Source organism: Lactuca serriola, chromosome 9 (assembly GCF_051521515.1).
Source record: "Lactuca serriola cultivar US96UC23 chromosome 9, Lser_US96UC23_V15, whole genome shotgun sequence".
NCBI lineage: Eukaryota > Viridiplantae > Streptophyta > Magnoliopsida > Asterales > Asteraceae > Lactuca > Lactuca serriola.
Genome location: NC_136416.1, coordinates 47,663,022 through 47,685,510, shown reverse-complemented (window position 1 = coordinate 47,685,510; position 22,489 = coordinate 47,663,022). Strand labels below are relative to the sequence as shown.

The 22,489-nt window shown below is 34.7% G+C and overlaps 1 protein-coding gene and 1 non-coding gene across 2 annotated transcripts; one reads left to right on the top strand and one right to left on the bottom strand.

Moving 5' to 3' along the window:
• Window positions 1-2,559: 2,559 nt before the first annotated feature.
• On the top strand, window positions 2,560-4,861 carry LOC145073294 (tryptophan aminotransferase-related protein 3-like). The gene is made up of 5 exons (XM_079019844.1): window positions 2,560-3,080; window positions 3,286-3,589; window positions 3,670-3,956; window positions 4,093-4,373; window positions 4,462-4,861. The coding sequence occupies exons 1-5, from the start codon at window positions 2,752-2,754 to the stop codon at window positions 4,674-4,676; spliced, it is 1,416 nt and encodes a 471-aa protein (XP_078875970.1). The 5' UTR covers window positions 2,560-2,751; the 3' UTR covers window positions 4,677-4,861.
• A 14,447-nt stretch (window positions 4,862-19,308) lies between these two features.
• Window positions 19,309-19,415, bottom strand: LOC145077299 (small nucleolar RNA R71). Its single transcript, XR_013693080.1, has one exon. It is a non-coding gene; the product is annotated as a small nucleolar RNA R71 (small nucleolar RNA).
• Between the last annotated feature and the right edge of the window lie 3,074 nt (window positions 19,416-22,489).

Genomic DNA, 22,489 nt, shown 5'->3' with positions numbered 1-22,489 from the left:
AAATATCAAGTTTAGTCTCTAAGTTCAAAAAACCTCGCAGAAGGTCCTTGTGGTTTCAAAACTTTTAACATTTGGTCATTCCGGCTAACTCCGTTACCATTTAGCCGTTAAGTCAGGGGCATTTTTGGCATTCCACTACACAGGGACCATTTATGAGGTTTTTAATTACTTTTTAAAAAAATAAATAAATACATAATATTTAATATGCAAGGGGTCCCATCCTTTCTCTCTCTCTCTTTCTCTCATAAGAAAACCCCCCAGCAACTTATATTCTCTATCTTCTTCCTCAAAATTCGATATGCATTGACAAGTTACCGTCTCCGATCTGTTGCCTATCATTTCTGGATATCGACTGCAAAAACTTGGGGTTTCTCAAATACATATCAGATTTTTCATAAATGACTTCACTGTTTCTTGCATGTAAAACAAGAGAATTATCAGTTTCTTTCAATTCCATGGATTCAAGCCTTGTCATCTGGTGGTTTTGGATTACTAGAGCTTTTTCGTAATCTCCAGACACATGATCTTCATCGGCTTCAGAAACGTTTTGACTTTCCTCCGTTGTTGAATCAACTAATTCAATAAGTACTAACTGATTACCACTATAATCAAAGAAGAATTCGAGATCTTGTGGGAGAAAATCAGAAGTTGAATCTTCCTTCTTTTCAAGTTGATTCAATTTCAAAAGTATTTGAATCCCACATATCTTTCCCGCCATAATTCATCTGAGTCTCTTTTCTGCTCTGAATTTTAAGGTTTTCTTCCATTGAATCTGATCCAACTTTATCATTGGAACTTTTGATCAAACCTTCGCTCTTAGTGTCCTCCAAAACATCACAAGAATTCTTAATCACTACAAAACTATCAAAACTTTTCTTATGAAACTTCAAACCACAGCAATAACACTTTGTTCATTTTCATCTTCCCCGTCACTCTGTTTCACCTGGCATTGGAAATCCAGATGAGATGAAAAACAATCTTCACATAATTCTTTGATTTATGCCAATTTTTTGTGATTTGGGCAGAAGCCCAAGATGGAAACCTCTTTGGAATGTAGTTCGTAGAGAAGATCGCGGTGGGAATTGCTATTTTCGGGTCTAAGAAACGATGGAGGGTAGAACACCACAAACAGGGTGGATTTAGGGCAAAGAATTAGGAAAATTTGATGATGAGAAAAGAGAAGAGAGAGTTGAGGAGGAGGAGAAGTATGAGCGTCCATTTAAGAACAACATAAATGAGAATGAGTGTGATGTTGTTTGTATTCGTGTGCACCATGGTTGCAAATTTGTTGGCTGCCATGGTTGTCACTACTCTGTTTTTCTTGTGAGTATTTACACACACACACACACACAGAGGTGGGACCCTTGCATATTAAGTTTTATTTATTTATTTATTAAAAATAGTAATTGAAAACCTCATAAATGGTCCCTGTGTAGTGAAATGCCAAAAAATGTCCCTGACTTAACGGCTAAATGGTAACGAAGTTAGCCGAATTAACGGCTAAATGGTAACGGAGTTAGCCGGGAGGACCAAATGTTAAAAGTTTTGAAACCACAGGGACCATTTCTGAGGATTTTTTGAACTTAGGGACTAAACTTGATATTTTCGAAAACCATAGGGACCATTTTTGAAGTTTTGTCTATATTTTATTATATACAATACATTTTTATTTTTAAATCAGTTTTTTTTTTAAAACTTTACAAAATCCTCAGTTTGAGTTTAGACACACCTGATAGAATGTCTGAATCTCTCAAACTAAGACTCTGATACCAACTTGAAACATCTCAAAAATAAGACCCAAAAATTTCATTTTTAATTTAATAAAACCGATATCCCAAATACATCATCATATAAATCCAGATAAACAGGTGTATCAATCCACATATCATATCAAAATAAATCACAAGATGTGGAACAATATAGTTGGATTTTACAATACATATGCTAGATTTCGTAGAGGATGAGGGATTCCGCAAGGAATATGAGAATTTCACAAAGGAATGAAAGGATTTCATAGGGGTCCTACGAAATAGAGATCTCCATCATGAAATGCTAAAAAACGGTACCGTTTGAACATTTCATAAGGATCATTCACATGACTGTAAAATTATGGTTTGTAGATATTATTTGCAAGATTTATTGGGAAAAAAGTTTAAAAATGATTTTTTTTTCTCGTTTTATAATTACTTCCTAATATTCATATTCAAATGAAAATCGATCACTCACATTTTAAATTACGATTGAATATTCACAGCCTTATATCTTTCATTATTCAAATGTCAGTTGTATTTTCTCTTACGTCTTTACTTTATAGTTGATATAGACAAGTATTGCATTGATTTTTAATATATAACCAAAAGAATCAACTTTGGGTTATATATATATATATATATATATATATATATATATATATATATATATATATATATATATATATATATATATATATATATATATATATATATATATATATATATATATATATATATATATATATATATATATATATATATATATATATATATATATATATATATATATATATATTCAGAATTCTCGCCTCTAGAAGCTCTCGTCTCTAGAAGCCAGTATCATACGAGGCTTACAATACGTTTCATTTCAATTACAGTAGGCCAATGGTATATTCTCTGGACGCACCTGACCATTGATATCAACGTCTAAAACGTTTCCTCTTTTAATTTCAGCCTCTACAAAAATATCAACGAACCTCCATGAATCGGCAAAACTAGAATGGGGAAAACGAAGAAATATTGTTATGGAATTTGTTTATTTAGTTCGGTAGTGATTAATATATTATTCAGCATAAATCTGTACCTAGGTGGAGGAGCTCTACAGCGGGGAGAGAAGAAGCATGAGATTGTTTATCGACCTTCATTGACTTGGAGTGAAAAAGCAGCTGCGGATGCGGAAGCGGTTGCAGCAATCTCATGCTCCGGCCATGGCAGAGCTTACCTTGATAGTTTGATTTCTGATGGTCAAACTGTTTGTGAGTGCTATACTTGCTATGGCGGTATTGATTGCTCTGAATTCTCTCCCGGTTGTTCTGCCGACGCTGATAGGTGCGTGATTCTTCCATACTCTATTTTCGTTGACTTTAACATGAATTTGTGATTCAAACTGCTAATACTTGTTCTAAAGTTCAAGGTTCGATCTGTTTAATTGTATACGGTTGTTGAAAGAACAGAAACGCCTAAATTCTGCAAACTGAATAGATTTCACGATGAATTGGATTTGAGTATGACGCTTACGATCGTTTTTCTGCAGTGGTGATCCTATATTTTTGGAGCCATTTTGGATGCAAAATGCAGAGAAGAGTGCGATTGTTGTATCAGGATGGCATCGAATGAGTTACAGTTATGCTGACTACACTTCCATGTCCTCGATGTCACTGGAGGTGGAAAAATACATCCGTAAAATACATTCCCTTGTGGGGAATGCAATCACTGAAGATCGATACTTGGTTTTTGGTATCGGATCATCTCAACTCCTTAGTGCAGCTGTTTATGCTCTTTCCTCCCAAAACTCTTCTTCACCTTCAAATGTCGTGGCTACAATTCCATATTATCCGGTAAACAACAAGTTTTAATCACTATAAAAACTCCATATTATCTGATTTATTGATTGGATTCGTTGTTTGATGTTCTATAGATGTATGAGGCTCAAACATTGTTCTTTAATTCGGAGGATTTTCAATTTAAAGGAGATACGACCTCATGGAAATTGAATAATGCGACAAACAACATGGATGTGATTGAATTTGTAACCTCACCAAACAATCCAGATGGGGAGTTAAAGACATCGGTTCTTGGAGGGAAGACTATATACGATCATGCTTATTTTTGGCCACATTTTACACCCATTCCAGCCCCTTCAGATCACGATTTCATGATCTTTACACTTTCAAAACTCACAGGTCATGCTGGTGCGCGTTTTGGGTAGGTTTTATTTTAGTGTATCAATATTTTATAAGGACACCACATATATTTTATATTTTATATAAGCTTTTTACTTGTTGTTTGTCATACGGATTTTATATAATGAGAGTTTGTATATATATATATACCATTATAGATGGGCGGTGATAAAAGATAAGGATGTATATGAGAAAGTTTCGAGATATATCACAGTGGCTGATTTGGGGATTTCAAAGGACACCCAATTAAGAGTTTTGAAGCTTCTAAAAGTAGCCGTTGAAGGCGATGGTAAACAGCTTTTCAAATTTGCTTATGATAAAATGAGACAACGTTGGGATAGGTTGACTTCTGTCTTCTCCAAGTCAACAAGATTTTCAATCCAAAAGAGAGATCCATTGCATTGCAATTTTTTTAACGAAACTAGACTACCATCACCAGGTAATGTTACCTTTTATTTGTGTAATTTTGACTTTTATGATGAAACAATTAGAAGAATATATAATATGACTTATGATAATCATTGTAGCTTATGCATGGGTAAAATGTGAGCGAGAAGAAGAGGACGATTGTCGTGCGGTATTAGAAGCAGGAAAAATTATAGGTCGCACTGGAAGTACGTATAATGCCAAAGATCGTTATGTCAGACTAAGTCTTATCAAGAGTCAAAATGACTTTGACTTGCTTATGCTTCGACTCACTGAGTTAGTGTCTCTTGAAAATGGTAACTTCGAGTCAATTTGAAGGTTTAAAGAAATTACAATTTAAAAAGGCATAAATTGTGTATATGTATACATAATTGTAGGGTCATTGTTCGGGCAATTTCATCTCGTTGCCTGAAAGATATAATCTGGAAAAGAATTAATCGGTTGATTATAATATGTAAAAGTATAACATGAAAAGTATATATATGTACACATAATTAAATACATGGGTATTAGAATGTGCACGTTTGGATCTATAAACCAGTTTAGATACACGAGAAAATTACTAATGTCAGTTGGATGTCATTAATCATTTTTGGCAAAAAAAAAAAAAAAAGAAAGAAAAAGAAACAAACAAATTAAATCTTAATTGTAATACTTTACCAAAAGTCCGAAAAAAATCACATAGTCAAGGATTCTACTTATATACAATCTAAGACAAATGTCACTGAACATAGACCTGACAATGGGTCGGGTTTGGAGCGAATCGACCTTGATACAAACTCTTTTAACAAATTCCAAAACCCGATCCAAACCCGCTCCATAACCCGCAGGGTTTTGAATAATCTAATCCATACCCTTATCCACCGAATCAGCAGATATCCAAACCCGTCTCGTAACCCGTATGTTTTTTGAATAATCAAAAGGGTTATTGACATAAAAGCTCTTAAATTTACACAAAATGTTGGGTTATGTCCCAAGTCGATTTTTTGTTGCGTTAATGCCTTAAATATCGGAAAGATTCTTCATTTTTGCCCCCTGACCGGTTTTTACCCTCAATAGCCGGGTACCCAAGCTAGGTGGCGTTGACTGGGCCCATTCATGCTGACGTGGAGCTTAGGTGGCTGCCACATCAACTGCTAAATCATTTATCTAAAAATTATTAAATTAGAAATAGGAAATGGGACTAAAAGGGTTTGAACTTGGGTCTCCATATATTGCAAACGACTTACCATTAAGCTGTCTATATTTTCTTGTATTTTTGTTGTGCTATTAAATATATCATGATAACATTGGTCTATTGGAAACTAAAACAAAGTCTACAAGATTTGAACTTCCAACCCAAGCATATTTACCAGTTTGCTGAAAGATTATAGACAAATTATATATATCGTTGCAACATTTTGTTATTATTGTTATTATTATTTATGAAATTGTACATATATTTTTAAATAAGTTTTAAATGTAAAAATATATTTTTAAAGGTAAAAAATAAGCTTTACATATATATAATATATTTTTAAAGGTATTTATATATTTAAAAAGTGTTTTCATTTATTTAAAAAAGTATTTAAACGTTTAACAAAGTATTTATACATTTGAAAGCTTACATATACCTTCAAATATGATTTTTTATAATGAAATTAAATCTTATATTTTTAAATGAAAGTACCGTTATAAATATGTTTCAAAACGTTATATATGTATTTATACTTTTTTACATATAAAAATATCATATATGTATTTATACATATAAAAAGTTATAACAATAATAATTATAATACGCATTTATACTTTTTTACATATAAAAATATCATATATGTATTTATACTTTTTTACATATAATAATAATAATAATAATAATAATAATATTATTATTATTATTATTATTATTATTAATCTTAATATTATTAATATTATTACTATTAATCTTAATATTACTAATATTATTATTAATATTAATATTACTAATATTATTATTATTATTATTAATATTAATATTACTAATATTATTATTATTAATATTAACATTAGTAAAATTTTCTAGTAGAATACATTAAATAAATTATTTCAGACAATAATAACCAAAAAACATTACAGCTTAGTTGGTAATCTTGTTGTTTGTATAGTGGGAGGCGTAGGTTCGAAACCTGACATCCTCAATTGTCTGTTTATTTTTTGGTGGGGGCAAAACAACATTGCTGACTTAGCTCCAAGGTAACAACTCGTCAATGTCAAACAAGGGTAACCGACTCTTGAAGGTAAAAACGGACCAGGGGGCAAAAACGAACAATTTTTCTGGTATTTGAGGCATTAACGCACCAAAAAATCGACTTGAGACATAACCGAACATTTTGTGTAAATTTGGGGGTTTTTATGTCAAAAACCCTAATAAAAAACATTTTACTTAAGTCATAAAATCATAGTTGTTAAATAAAACAAATGTTGATTTAGAAAACACATTAAATAAAACAAATGTTGTTAAATAAAATCACAATTGGTTTTTGACCATCGATTGCATTGATAGAGAATAACTATTACAAACTTTCTTCCAGTTGATAAATGAATTTATTGATTTATAAACGAAATTGGTGTTTACATGATGAAATATAAATCAAATGACATCATGATTCTTGGGAGAATACTGAGAGTCTAGAAGTTGAGTCCCCGAGTCCTATGTATAAATAGTTTAGTCTTTGGTCTTTTCTCTTTGGACTTTCGATTGAAATTTAATGTAAAATTTAGGCAGTATAAAATATAACCGTATAATTCTAAAATTTATATTGGGCGGGTTATAAATGGAGCGGATCGGTGATGATCCATACCCGACCCTTTTAATGAAAGGGTTAGCGGGTACGGATCGTTAACGGGTAAACGGATCAATAACTATGCTTCAAACCCGTATAATTGTTAAGGGTTTAGATCGGATCATGGTCAAAACTCAAAACCCGCTCCATTACCAGGCCTAACCGAACATATAAACCAAATTAACAAAAATTATTAAATTTGTTATATGTGAGAAATGGGGGATGGAAAACGACGACAACACAAAGATTTTTTAAAGCTTTTTTAAAATGAAAAACTTATCACTACAAGAGCTTTTTCATAATGAATGGCTAATTTACAAGCTTTTTGAAAAAGAGCTTTTTCATAAATAAATAAATAAATAAATAAATAAATAAATAAATAAATAAATAAATAACTGATAGTTTTTTCAATCATTCTGTGAGGATCATATCTATATTTTATTATTTTTAATCCATGAAAAAACTTAAGCAAAAACGTTTTTCTATTGTGAAATTGTTTTGAGTTTTTATTTAGACGAGGTGGCATGAAAAAACTAAGCCAAAAAGTTTTGCTATTTTTATGCTCAAAATAAACTATAGTTAATATGTGTTCCGACTTAAAACTGTTGTTATATTAAGATTAATCATTTATTAAATAACTTCTCCCAATATTGACATATTCTAATTCATTTTTTATATGAATTTGATTAATTTATCATCGTCTTTCTAAAATATCCTATAATGTAATGTCTCAAAAATTACAAAGATATTTTCTACTTTAAAATTTTAATAACCAATTAAAACTTTTGTTTCAAAAACCATCAGGTAACATCCATTTGATTAAAAAATCATACAATATCAGAGTTAAGTTTACAAAATTATGGAAACGAAAATCTTCGATGCGTGTGTATATTCCCGTTGAGTTCTTGCAAACGACCTGCAAATTTAATCCACAACTGTAAGTATAAAGCTTAGAGAGTTCCATCATACATACAATGCATCCACACAAGATCTTGGCTCTAGCACCGAGCAATCAAATTTCATATCCACATACACATATCATGCGTAACGGCCCCAACCCTAGGGAGTGTATAGGCCAAGTCCTGACTCCACTGGTCTTACATACAATTGCTATGATCCTACCATAGTCTTTTCTATCAATGTTGTGATCCAACCACAACCTTTCCAATCAATGTTGTGATCCAACCACACTCTTTCCTGTCAATGTTGTGATCCAACGCTCTTTCCTATCAGTGTTGTGATCCAACCATAGTCTTTCCTATCAGTTCATAAAGTCATATGTAGTCAAGGATCAGATAGGCAGTCGAACAAATGACCCACCTAAGAGCGAACAATCAGACAAGAACATCACAATTAGGTATTATACCAAGAGTTATCAGGTTATCCAACTTAAAATACATAGAACCCAAGCTATCACAATCACATAAACATGTAACATAAGCACATAACAAATACTAGTATGTCCATACCTTTAGCAACTAGTCTTCCCTAGTTCCCCTGTCATTGGTCACTTCTCAATTAAGTCCTTCGTTGTCCATTCATGTATAATCCTGAAAATTGGTCTACCCCAGTTACGCTAACCAAACATAAACCCTAATCGTACCATACGATCAACATGCAAGACCCTACCAGTCTAGCATACAATGACACTAAGTGTCCCATATTGCACATATATATATATATATATATATATATATATATATATATATATATATATATATATATATATATATATATATATATATGCAAAGGAGTTATATTTACTTCTAACAGACTTGTGCTCTAACAACACCGCTATCCTAACATGCAAAGGATATACAATGGGATACGTAGCATAGTGAGAAACTCACCTGAACTGAAGAAATGAATAAGCAAAGCAACTCCTTCAAACCTTGTGTCATTCAATCCCGCGCACCTACTAATCGCCAAAAGAGATGAATCCTCAATCAACAACCCAAATCCTCTAAGTATGACCCTAAGACAAATTGGTCAAAACTTAACGGTCAAAGGTCCACAAAGTCAATGATCAACTTGGTCAAAGACAACGTTACATCATAGGCCCTCATTGGCCACGTCGTGGGAATGCAAGGTCAAACGGTCAACATGCAGGACATTGCCATGTCGTGGGCCCTCCTTGGTCATGTCGTGTCTATGCCAGGACGAAACAATTGCGATGTCGAGCATCGCCGCATCATGGAAAACCCTAGGAAACGCCGTGGCTTCTGCCTTCTGGCAGAATGCTAAAATCTCCATTAAGTGCTTAATTCCTTCATACCAGGTCCATAATTTCATATCTAGTTCTTTTTACTGGCTTAATGGATAAAGTTTCCAACTTTATCCATGAGGAATCCTTCCCAAAACTAGATGTGCAAGCTTAAGTCCTTAATAGCATAAAACCTTCCTCAAAACATGCATGGCTTCAAGAACAAGATCAAGATGCAAACTTTCCCAATCCAACAAGATTATGAGATAATAAAATAAGCTCAAAAGGTGCTAGAGTTCACTCAACTCCAAAGCACAAGCTCACAACGACCAAAAAGGGACATACATGATCAAACTATAAGATATAGAAAACTAAAGATCAAGATGGAAGCGTTTTATTCACAATGGTCCATAAATGAAGTCCTTTTGCTAGATCTACACTTGAACTCTTCACCAAAACACTTTGCAAGAAACTTGATCTTCAAGCTCCACATCAAAATATGAGAAATGAGTCTTCAAATGGCCAAGAACACCAAGAACACTCAAAGGGGCTAGGGTTTTCGAAATGGAGAGGTTGGAGGCTGAAAAGAATGACCTAACTTGAACTTAAGGTGCTTAAATATGGAGAAAACCCTAAAAATCCATTGGTTTGGGCTACAGTGCTCGCTACGTCGTGACGCATACCCAAAACACGCATTCTCCATCTTGTATGTCACGTCGTGGCACATGGTTTTCCTCAAAACCATGCATTTGACTCCCTTATACCATCCATTGATCCATTCTGGGAAACAGGTGTTACATATAAAAATCCACCATTTATTTTTTTTAAACATTCATATTCCATTTCTAAACAAAAATAAAAATAAAATATAACTATATCAAGTCTTTGTTAGAAATAAAAATATGAAAAGTTATTAGATTATAGTAATAAAAACTAGTTATGCTATTTTTTTTGGAATCTCATATTCTAAAGGGTGGTTTTAAAGAGTTGCCCGGTGTGGCACTGACAATACCTAAAACTCATGTATGTAGTGGAAATTTTTTCGATTTTTTTTACATATTGTGCCACTACATAAAAAAACTGGCAACAACGAAAAAAAACTCCACAACTATATAGAAAACATGTTGACATATTGGATTAACCAAGCCCAATGCTTTTAACTTTAATCCTATTAATTTTTGCCCCCCCCCCCCCCCCCCCCCCAAAAAAAAAAATAAGAAATGGGGAAAATAGACCAATGATATTTGGATAATTGGATCTATTGATCAAATTGGCTCACTAATTCGATAGAAGCATAAAAGAAAAGAAAAAACGAGGTATGTGACCTCCTATGTTCGCTTATCGTTGCTTGCTTCCTGTCAATAGTCGATTTCTCTTCTTGTTGCCTGCATCGCCGATTAATTCTCATCTTCTTTTGTTGGCTGCATTGTTAAGTGAGTAGCAAAAATCGAATCCTAATTGTCATTGCCCAATTAGACTACAAGTAATTCTCTAAGCCCTAGCCTAATAATGAGGCAAGTAAGTGTTTTGATCTAAAATTACACAAGTATAAATCAACCAAATTGAATGAGAGGCTGTGATGTTCGAATTGTGCAATAAAAGAAGGTAAAGAGAATGAAACGTTGCTTACAGGGAAAACCCTTGATTCTTGCTAGGATCTCCGACACAACCTTGGGAGGTGATAATGATTAGGGCTGGCAATTCTCGACACGACACGCGACACGGCATGAAATAAATGGGTTTGGGTTGAGTTTTTCAACCCGCCAACCCGTTAACCCGTTTATTAAACGGGTCATATATGGGTTTCTCAAAAAATAAACGGGTTGACCCGCCAACCCGTTTATATTCATAATAAAAAATTATTTTATTTTTAAATGTATTTATGTATCAAGTATTAATATTTAATAAGTATTATATAATATATACCATTGATTCATAGACCATTTGACTGTTTTGACATTTTGACTCGTGGAGGATGGTCTAAGGTCGTAAGTCGTAACCTATAAGGCTAAGTCTGTAACATGTTTCTATGAATGTTTTTAATTTTCATTTGGATATTTAAGACTTAAATGTCTAAAATTTGGACCCACAAACCCAAATCTGACCCACGAACCCGCCAACCTGTGAACCCGTATAAATAAATGGGTTGGCGGGTCATATATGGGTTTATGTTCCAAACCCGCCAACCCGTGACCTGTATATTTAAATGGGTCGTGTTTGGGTTGGCATATTTTGACCCGTCAACCCGCCAACCCGCGACACGCCAACCCGAACACGACATGATTGCCAGGCCTAATAATGATCACCTGCCTTGATGATTTTATTAATGTAAAATGATGATTACAGAGAATATTTCAGTAAGAATAAGTGAAAAAGTTCGTATAGTAAGCTAAGAGTAAGTAGAGTGTGTCGTGTGCGAGAGACATGTGTCAATTTATAGTCTAAACTAGCTAACAAGATGTCCGATATTCCTAGGATCTTCTATGACCAGCTTTGTGAACGTTGTTTGACTTGGTATTCCGAGTCTTTAGCGTAGTTGAGACGACTCGCTGTTGAGAATAAGTCTTCTCTTGACTATTTATGCACATGTGTTAATTAAGTACAAAATATAATCGTTATAAATGTTAGTAAATAATAATAACTGTAATAGTCGAGATCCTGAGATAGTTGAGGATCTTGAATATCTGATGAGGTCTGAGGATCCTCCTGAATGCTTTGAGGATCTTAGCCCTAACAATTGCCCCCAAGTTATTCATGAAAATATAGGAGTTAATTTCGAGAATATTAAAGGAATAACTTAAAAATAAATTAAAAAGAGGAGATAAAGAAGAGTTTAAAAATTGTCCTTTAATGGATAAGTTTTATCTATCTCGAGGTAACAGAGAAGCAGTCAAATCATCTTTCTTATCTCTTCTTTGCAATAAATGTGGGCTTCCGGTAATTTCTTCTTTGCTCTCTTCAGTCGTCATCGTCTTATTGTGAAGGTAAATTTTCCTCTTACTTGTTCTCTTCTGTTCCTCCGATTTTCCTCGGCATGGTTAAGAAAACTAGTCGTTCTCGATCTAGTGTTGTTACTTCTCCCGAGAATGACTTTAGTGATCAAGCAATCTTATCTTATGATGAGGTTTGCTCCTTCGATGATGAGGATATGGAATCGTTGAAAGCCATTGGGGCTTTTCCTTCCGATGTAGTTTTTCTTTCATTCTTTGTTATTTTTCTATTTCTTATTGTCATTTGATCTTTTTCAGGTTTCCGACCATATATCTTCCGATTTGAGGCTGCAGGATGAGAGAGTTGAACATGCTATTCAGGAACAGGAAAAGATGTGGAAGGCAACCAATGAGGATCTTCTGAAACGAGTGGAACTTTTGAGTAAAGAGAAATCTGAGAAAGAGCATGAGCATGCTACGGAGATTGAGGAGGTGATTGCTAAGGTGAAGAGTAGCGATGCAATAGCTATTTGGGAAGCTAAGACCAGGCTTGCTGAAGATCTTAAAAACCCAGGATCCTGGAATGTGGTTGGTTGGCATGAGGCATTAGCCCAGCTGACTAGCAAGCCTGCTCCTGTCATTAGGGATCCTACGTCGCAACTGTTGGAGGGAGGAGAGAAAGATGGGGCCAATGATGATCAGAATAAGGTCTAGGCCTGCAAGAAGATAAATTAAGTAGTTTTGCTTTATTTAAGACATTTAGCTTTTGCCTTAGTAGGTTGGTGTGCAACTTTTCAAAGGACATGGTAGTATTTCCCTTTTATTTATCTTTATTTCCTTGTCCTGTTTAATCTGCGTGTCAAATATAGTACTAGGATTTTTAAGTAGTTAGGATCCTGAAAATAGTGAATAATTTTCAAGATAAAGTTCTTTTAGAAAATAATAGATAAAATGATTTGATAAGGATTGAATTAGTTAAAGAACTAAAAGTAATAACTTAGAATAATAAGAACTGGCTTTGTTAAGCAATTTAAAATGTTAAAAGTTTCTTTAAAATTTTGATAACTGACTTGTAATACTTAAGAGTTTCAAATAATTTTTATAATAAAACAAGTATAGAAGAATTTGTTAAGAACTAATTTTGGTAAATCTAAGTGCTTTAAAACTTCTTTAAAGATATCAATTTAAAATAATAAATGACTTCGAAGTGATGAAAGTTTATAAATCAACAATTGGTTTAGTATCTTGAAAAGTTTAAGATCCTTAATTTTACTTAAAAAATTTCAAAGTTAAGAACAAGGCAAGATGGAACCTAATTGTCTTCGAGTTTTTCCTTAAGCTTCATAAGTTCTTCAATCTTAGAATTTAATGAGGATAAATCTCAACTTAGGAAAGAAGTTAGGATCGCTTTTGACTTCTGATGATAAGATTCTTACTGATGGGGATCCTTAATGATGAGGATCCTTAATCATAAGATCATACGGGGAAATTCCCTTCTTAGGATAACCTGTTTAGGTTATGAACCTTGACAAAATTCTTGGGTAACACTATAAATTCAATCGATAACATGTTAATGTTATATACTGGGGAGGATCCCAACTTGTGACATATTTCATGGGAAAGATCCCTACTTATGATAACATGAAAATGTTATGATCCGTGTGTATTTTCTGGGGTAAGATCCCAACATGTGATTACATGAAGATGTTATAAACCTTATGTAATTTATGGGGTAAGATCCCAATTTTAGATAAAATGAAAATTTTATAAACCTTAAGGATCATAACTTATGTTCAAATATAAGAGGGTTGCCAAGCCACTGCATCGTGAAATGATCCCCTTATTTGTTGGATTTAGTGTCTAAGCCCATAACTATAATTAGTATGTACTTGACCCGAGAGTAGCATGGTCCATTTGGGTTGCATGGCACCGGAACACTTTGTAAGGATGGAATTTTGAGAAGAGGATATTTATGATTTATTAATGTATTATAAGTTCTAATATATTAATATGAAATCATATTATTTGATTAGTATTGATTTGGAATTAGTTTTGTGATCAAAAGAGACTAATTAAATATATGAGGATTGACTGTGTATGTCACACCCCCAAACCAAGGATGGCGGAAACGTCCGGGGGTGGAGGATTTCATGTAAAGTATCATGACAACAATTGCAATAGTGATCAAAGTAAACACAACCAACATAAATATAATTGAAAAGGTTACACCATAGTATAAGTTTGCATGTTTCCAAATCAATTACATTATGTTGACAAAAATGAAATGTTTGACACCTTAACGTCCTATCCTTAAAAGCACTTGATTGTCTGTTTATTGATTTCCTGAGAACACAAGTAGTTTTGAAAGAGTGTCAACTATTAAGTTGGTGAGTTCATAAGAGTTTTATTTTGAAAAGAAACTGTTTTCCTTGTAAAAGCGATAAAGTTATCCCAGAAAATCCGATATTTTCCTTAAAGAGTGAATTTCTAAATTTCTATATTATAAAATAGTGCATCCTAGAATTTCCTATAGTTTCCTTCTATAATTTCTAAGTGTATATAAGTTATATAAAATTAAAGTTAAATAGACCGTCGAATGTAATGAGTTTGCCCTAGGCCCATAACCAAACAAGGAACAGGAAATAAAGCGGACCTACCAATTCTAAGTCGATCACGACTAAATTATATATAACTCTAGCATATACACTTAGTAATTATGGCTGAAAACTAACAATTATAGATAGAACGTAGTCTTAAAAACCAAAGACCGAGACTATGCCTATCATAGTTCATGAAGTAGTGGTAGTGGTAGTGAACATAAACTATACATATCATAGTTCATCAAATAGTGGTAGTGGTAGTGAACATGAACTATGCATATGATAGTTTATCAAATAGTGGTGGTGGTAGTGAACATAAACTATACATATCATAGTTCATCAAATAGTGGTAGTGGTAGTGAACATGAACTATGCATATTATAGTTTATCAAATAGTGGTGGTGGTAGTAGTGAACATAAACTATAAATATCATAGTTCATCAAATAGTGGTAGTGGTAGTGAACATGAAATATGCATATTATAGTTTATCAAATAGTGGTGATGGTAGTGAACATAAACTATACATATCATAGTTCATCAAATAGTAGTAGTGGTAGTGAACATGAACTATGCATATTATAGTTTATCAAATAGTGGTAGTGGTAGTGAACATAAACTATACATATCATAGTTCATCAAATAGTGGTAGTGGTAATGAACATGAACTATGCATATTATAGTTTATCAAATAGTGGTAGTGGTAGTGAACATAAACTATACATATCATAGTTCATCAAATAGTGGTAGTGGTAGTGAACATGAACTATGCATATTATAGTTTATCAAAAACGGTTGTATGAAATGAAAAATCCTTTTTGTAGTGAGTATGTAATGTAAATGAAATATAAACTATACCTATTATAGTTTATCCTAGTGTTTGTAATACATATGCACCTAACTATACCTATTAGAGTTTAGCATATCTATTTGTGGTGTATAATATGCTTAACTATACATATTATAATTTATTAATATTATTTGTAGTGGTAGTAACCCCTTACATATGATTCGTACCTTTAAACTAGGGTAAATAATAAGTACTATCAACAACATGTGTATATATAATAATACACACCTTTCTCAACAAGCTACAAGGTGGAAATGAATTTGTTAACCCTTTTCTAGTTTTAACCTTTTTGTTCCTGTTCTTACAAAAATCATAGAAAAATCATTTGAAGTCGAAATCAGAAGTAAATTCTGAGAGTTTGGAAAATGTTTCTAGTTTGTTCCTAATTTTTATTATGATTTTTAAATACCTTTAACTTGTGTACAAATGTCCATATTCTCAGACTGGTCCGGATTTGCTCTTGAAATGATAGGCAGTTTTGTAAAAATCACCATAAATTGTAGAAAAATCGTATGGAGATGTGCAAGTAGTCATTTTAAAGGTATGAACCTGAACTACTTGCACCTAATACATTTTTGAAAACTAAAAGGTTTAAGTTGACCAAAACAATCCGTGATTGGAGTTAAACTTTTAGTATGAAAGTTGTTGGAAGAGTTTAGTTGTTTTCTTGGTGTTTTAACTTGTATTCCCCCCCTCCCCCCATAAAACTTAAGAAAAACGTGAAAAGTTAGGGGTATGAACTCACATTGTGGGTTTCAATGGATGGATGTTGAAGAAGGAAAGTGTTCAACTCAAGAACACTTAGAAGATTGCTTGAAGATTCGAAGATCTAACACAAATATGATGAAGTTTGTATAAGAAACCTATGATTTGAGTAGAAAGAGGTGGAATAATCATATGAAGGATAATACTCACCAAAAGTAGATGAAGAGCTTGGAAATCAGTCTTGGAATCTCCAAATTTCGAGAGAGAAGTGAGAGAAATGGAGTTTGTTCTTTTGGTGGAGAATGAGAGAAATGTGAGGAGAGATAAGAGTTTTCCAGCCTTTGACCAAGAGTGTGGCTAGAAAAATGGTGGGAAAAGGACAATGAAATGACCAGGTATGATGGAGGGACAAGGGCTGGTCATAGAGTGGGTATGGGGTGGTTGCTTGTGTCATACACTAAGGCAAAGTCAACACTCTACCTAAAATATCCTACCCACTAATCTTGGATAAGGGTTGATATTTGCATATTTAGTTCATATTAAGTATAAATTTTTTTTATCATTTATTAGCTAAATTATTGCATATCATGGACAAAAGGTACTTAAAAGTGTTTGAATTATGTTTTCAGTCCAAAAGTGAAGCTCGGAAGCAAAAGAAAGCAGGAGAAGCGGTTGGGAGCTCGGGAATTGAACAAAGAAAAAAACACCAAAAACAACACCTACTCGGCGAGTAGGGTCGTCTACTCGGCAAGTCCGAGAAGATAAAGAGTCAAAGACCCAGAGACTTATCGCATATGGGGATTGAGAGATGGACTCGGCGAGTCGGCACCTGACTCGACGAGTCGTTTCGCAAATATAAAGATAACTTCTCAGATCGACATGGAGAGAATTGGAACCCTTCTGGAGAGATTAGTTGCGATTGAAGAGCCAGAAGAACCCTAGAGAACGAAGATACAACCTAGAATCCAATTCCGAAGGAGATTTGAGGCAAACTTCATCATTCTACTTAATCTTTTGTTTTCCATTATGGCTAGACAATTAGAATTCGTTTATTTGCTGTTATTTACTTTAATCATGAGCTAAAACTCTTAAACTTCTGTTTGGGGATACAAAATTGAGACTATGGTTTGATTATTGGCAGGATTAATTCAATGTTGGTGATTTTTGTTAGTTTTAGCTTGCTAAAGAACCTTGTGTGTGAATGATAATTAATTTTCTGTTAATAGGAAGGTAATTAAATAGTATGAACATTTTTTGATTATCAACCTCATATGTCTATGTGACCACTTTATCACATGTCTAAGATTAATGAACATGAAACTAGAATTAATAAGAAAATTAGGTAAATTCATGTGTGAGCTTGTGTGATGACCATCAACAAGAAGTTAACTAAAGGACCAAATTAGTTAACTATTGCAAGTCTAAATTAACCCGAATAATTAATCTAGTGAATTTAATTAAATTAGACAACTGGTCACTGTTTGAGTTAGTTTATTCACTAAGGATTAGTGTAGTGAACGCGAATCTAATCACTTGAATCGGTAACCAACAAAAGAGTTAATCCATTGCACTAATACCATAATATCAACCATAGGATCAATTGAGTTGAACTAAACATAAGTCCTTCCCATTATTGAATCTAGTTAATTCTTTGCTTTTCTAGTTTTTTAAATTACGTGATAGTTAGTAAGTTTCTAGTCTTGTAAAACTAGAGAAAACCCCTACTTATTAATTAATTTAGATAGAATTAGTTTTTAGTTTTAATTTACCGTTCCCTGTGTTCGATACCCTACTTATTTAGTTTTACCACAATTGACAGGTCCACTGCCTTTGTGTGTTTATTTTTTAATTAAAAGTAGGTTTAAAACTAAGTGAGTTTACACACATCAAGTTTTTGGCGCCGTTGCCGGGGAACGGTTCTAAAATTAACATTAAATTCTAGTTTAATAGATCCTTTGTGTGGGATTTATCTTACACAAAGTTAATTCTTAGGTAATTTAGTAATTAGAATAAGTTTTAATAAAAATCCGTTTTTTTTAAAGTAATTTGAAATTTTTTCTGTTTTTGCCTTCAACTCGCCGAGTGCACTCGTGCCAACTCGGCAAGTTCATCGCTGATTCACAGGTTTAATTTTTATTTATTTTTTGTTCTTTTTACACATTTCTTGTTTTGCTTACAGTTGTTTCATGACCCGAGGATCTGATACACCTTCGGTTTCTCCTCTCGAAGACCCGGAATCCGCATTACGGAGGAGCAAAGGAAAAGCCGTTGGAGAATCCGCTTCTTCAAAGAATTCGCCACTAAAGAACCTCAAATCTGTTTTCAGCAAGAAGAGGAGCAGCAAATCAGGAGCATCCAGTGCCTCTTTGACAATCTAAGACCCAATTAAAGAAGACACCGAGTACGAGACCGAGGAAGAAGAAGAACCCACATACGAGCACGAATCCGATTTTAAAGACGATTTAGCTATCACTATGGCTAATATCGATGAAGTCCCCATGGGGGAATGGAAGAAGAGAATGCGCGATGACACTGGCACGGGACTTGTGCAGCCCGCAATTCCCGCTACCGCTACTTTCGATCTAAAGGGTCATATTCTCGCTCAACTCAAGGAGATTCCTTTCTATGGAAAAGACCACGAAGACGCCTACAAGCACTTGGACGAAGTAAATGATGTGACTGACTACTTCAATGTACCGAATGTGCCATGTGAGACCCAGCTACTTCGTATGCTTCCAGTCACATTCAAAGGTGCTGCAAAGTATTGGCTCAAGTCACTTCCTCCCGGATCGGTCAGCACATGGGTCAAGATGAAAGAAGAGTTCATAGACCACTTTTGCCCGCCTTCCAAAATAGCTAAGTTGAATAAAGCCATCACCAACTTCGAGCTACAACCCGGGGAGTCTCTTTATGAAGCTTGGGAAAGGTACAAAGGTCTTCTTAGAAATTGCCCACACCATGACCTCAATAGCTAATAAGAGGTCTCCATTTTCTATGATGGAGTCAATGTCACCACAAGGCAATTGCTCGATTCACAAGGCCCGCTCACGAAGAAGGCACCCCCGGTAATCAAGGAGTTAATTGAATACTTCTCTAAGCATTCTAGAGAATACCACAATCCAAGAAATGAAGTAAGTCGAGGGGGTAGTGAACTCGACAAATGATGGCATGGCGGCGGTGATAGCTAAGCTCGATAGTCTAGATAGAAGGATGACAAAAATGGATCAAACAATCCATGCTATTCGAGTTAGATGCGAGAATTGTAGAGGGCCCCATCTCACAAAGGATTATGCCTTGGATGAAAATGGAAACAAGAAAGCTCAAGTGTTCTACTCAAGCGGCGATCGATACGACGAGAATTGGCAGAAACCAAAGAAGAAATGGCTCCCATATGAAGAATACAAGAAGGCTAAGGAGGAGAAATACAAGCAGAAAGAAAGGGGATTTTATCAAAAGGAAGAACCAGTTATGGAAAAGAAGGCCGATTTAGAAGAAATGTTCACTAGATTCATAGCCGCGTCCGAAAAAAGGCACAATGATCATGATGCTGCTATACAAGAGACCAGAAATATGCTAAGGAATCAGCTAGCATCTATTCTCAACATTGAGAAACAGCTAGGACAACTTGCACATCAAGTGAACGAGCGAAGACCGGGTCAACTTCCAAGTAACACCGAAAATAATCCGAGAATGGAGAATTTGAACGTTGTGACTTCCAGCTATGAAGAAATTCTCACACCTGCACAGAAGATCTCCAAGGTGAACACAGAAAAGGCAGAAAAGTCAGCTCTAGCTAAACCCGACCAGACTCGCCGAGTCCCTTTAATGGACTCGACGAGTCTATGCGCAGATGACAAAACAGTTAAGCCTTACAGTCCCCCTTTGCCATTCCCAATCAGAGCCATGCCTAGTGAAAAAGTTAGAGCGTATAAAGCTTTCATGGAGCATGTTCGAGCCCTTCAATTCAACATTCCGTTTGTGGAAACAATGTTTCAAACACCCAAGTACTTTAACTTGCTGAAGGGTCTCTTTGCGGCTAGGAAAGATTTAGCTGAAGTCGCGGAGATAGTATTGAGTGAGCTACCAGAAAAGAAGGGCGATCTGGGGAGCATCATAATTCCATGCCAATTTGGAAATGTACTTGCCACTCAAGCGTTGACCGATTCGGGTGCAAGTATCAACTTAATGCCCTTATCTTTCTTCAAGAAGCTGAATTTACCGGAGCCAAGACCAGTTAACATGAAGATCCATTTGGCGGACAAGACGACAATTCATCCAAGAGGCGTTTGTGAAGATCTTCTCATTAAGGTCGACAATTTTATTTTTCCCGTAGAATTTGTGGTGCTTGATATGGAAGGAGACCCTGAAATTCCAATTATTTTGGGGAGATCATTTTTGAACACCGCATGTGCATTAATTGATGTATGTGAATCCACACTAACGTTGAGGGTCGAAGACGAGTCAGCGGTGTTTAAAGCTTTACCAGAGATCAAGCAAGAAGAAGAAAGAAAAGAAAAGATCCCATTCATTGATTTGGATGATGAGATACTACAAAAAGAACTTGCACTTTTGCAAGAAGAAGATCCAAGCAAGTTGTTGCTACCTTCTGGAGGTAATGAAGATTTTGACAAAGACTTGGAGGAGATAGAAAAGCTGTTGAAAGGAGCCGACTCGGAAAACACAATGGGAAGTGTGGAATACGATCCGAGTTGCCGAGTCGCTTTCCCAGACTCAACGAGTCCAGTCGACATTACCAGCAACTTGGACAATTTTGATCTGCTTGTTACCAGCTCCCTGTATGTTCTGGACATGAAGATTTTCCCTCATTCTTTAGAAGAACAAGCAGCAAAAGGAGAAGTAGATGGTGAATTTCAACACGCTCATGTAGCATGCCTTGATATGATTATACAAGAAAAAGAAGATATTCCACTTGAAGATGAGGCAAGCTCTAGAGAAGAGGAAAAGGCAAGGGATAGGAGAGATGATGCTGATCAACCATTCATTACCAAACCTAGAGCACGAGTTTTCACCAAATATGAAGTAATTAAGTTTAAGGAAAAGGAAGTGCAAGAGGAGGTGCAAAAGAATGGGGTGAAGAAGAAAAGGATGAAGAAAAGAAAATTTAATGCAGCTGAGGATGATGCTATAAGGAAGAAGAAAGAAGACTTGAGATGAGCTTACAAGAAGAAAATTCACGCTTACAAGACGAAGTACAAACCGCAAAAGATTAGGCGTACATTCCCGATGCAGGAAGATGAAGAAACGTAGATGGGAAGGAGTCCAGCTAACGACTCCTTAAAAAGAAGCGCTTGGCGGGAGGCAACCCGTTTTTTATTAGAGTTTGCTTTCTTTCATCTTTTTAGTTTTGTTTGATTTTCGTTTTTAGGATTTTAATCTTCCAAATCGTCAGACATGAATGCTTGAGAGTGCGTATGGACTAAGTGTGGGGTGGAATGAATTTTCTTTTCTAAATGAATGGCACAATTATATAAATTTTGAATTGTTTGCAATTGACTCGCCGAGTCTGACCTTGACTCGACGAGTCGATTCAGATTCCAGATGAGTTTAAAAATTGCGACTAGACTCGCCGAGTCTGACCCTGACTCGACGAGTCGGTTTTATTTACAGAAAAAGAAATTAATTATTAATTATTTTTACAACCGGTAACTAGGGTTTTTAACCCTAATAAAATCAGTTTTTCCCCTTCACTCGCCGTGCGCCTCCATTTGTGCTCTCTCTCAAGCATTCATCAACCTCTTCACTCTTTCTTCAAGATTTTCGATTTCCATCACCAAAGGTACTTAATTTCTTCCTTAATTCTGTTAAATCCATGATTTTTAGATGATCTAGGGTGTCCATTTCATAGAATACCCGATTTTGGGTTTTAGTGGATTTTTAGGGTTTTGATTTTACATCAATTATGTTGTTTTGGATGATTATTCTTGCCCTAATACATCTTAGTAATGTCCCTGGACAAAACCCTTGAAGAAATTTTGAGATTTCATGGTCGAATTTTGATCGACTCGTCGACTGACTCGC

Coding starts and splice junctions, on each gene's coding strand:
- LOC145073294 (XM_079019844.1), top strand. CDS start 2,752: ATGGGGAAAACGAAGAAATATTGTTATGGAATTTGTTTATTTAGTTCG. Junction 3,590..3,669: donor CTACAATTCCATATTATCCG/GTAAACAACAAG, acceptor GATGTTCTATAG/ATGTATGAGGCTCAAACATT. Junction 3,957..4,092: donor CATGCTGGTGCGCGTTTTGG/GTAGGTTTTATT, acceptor ATACCATTATAG/ATGGGCGGTGATAAAAGATA.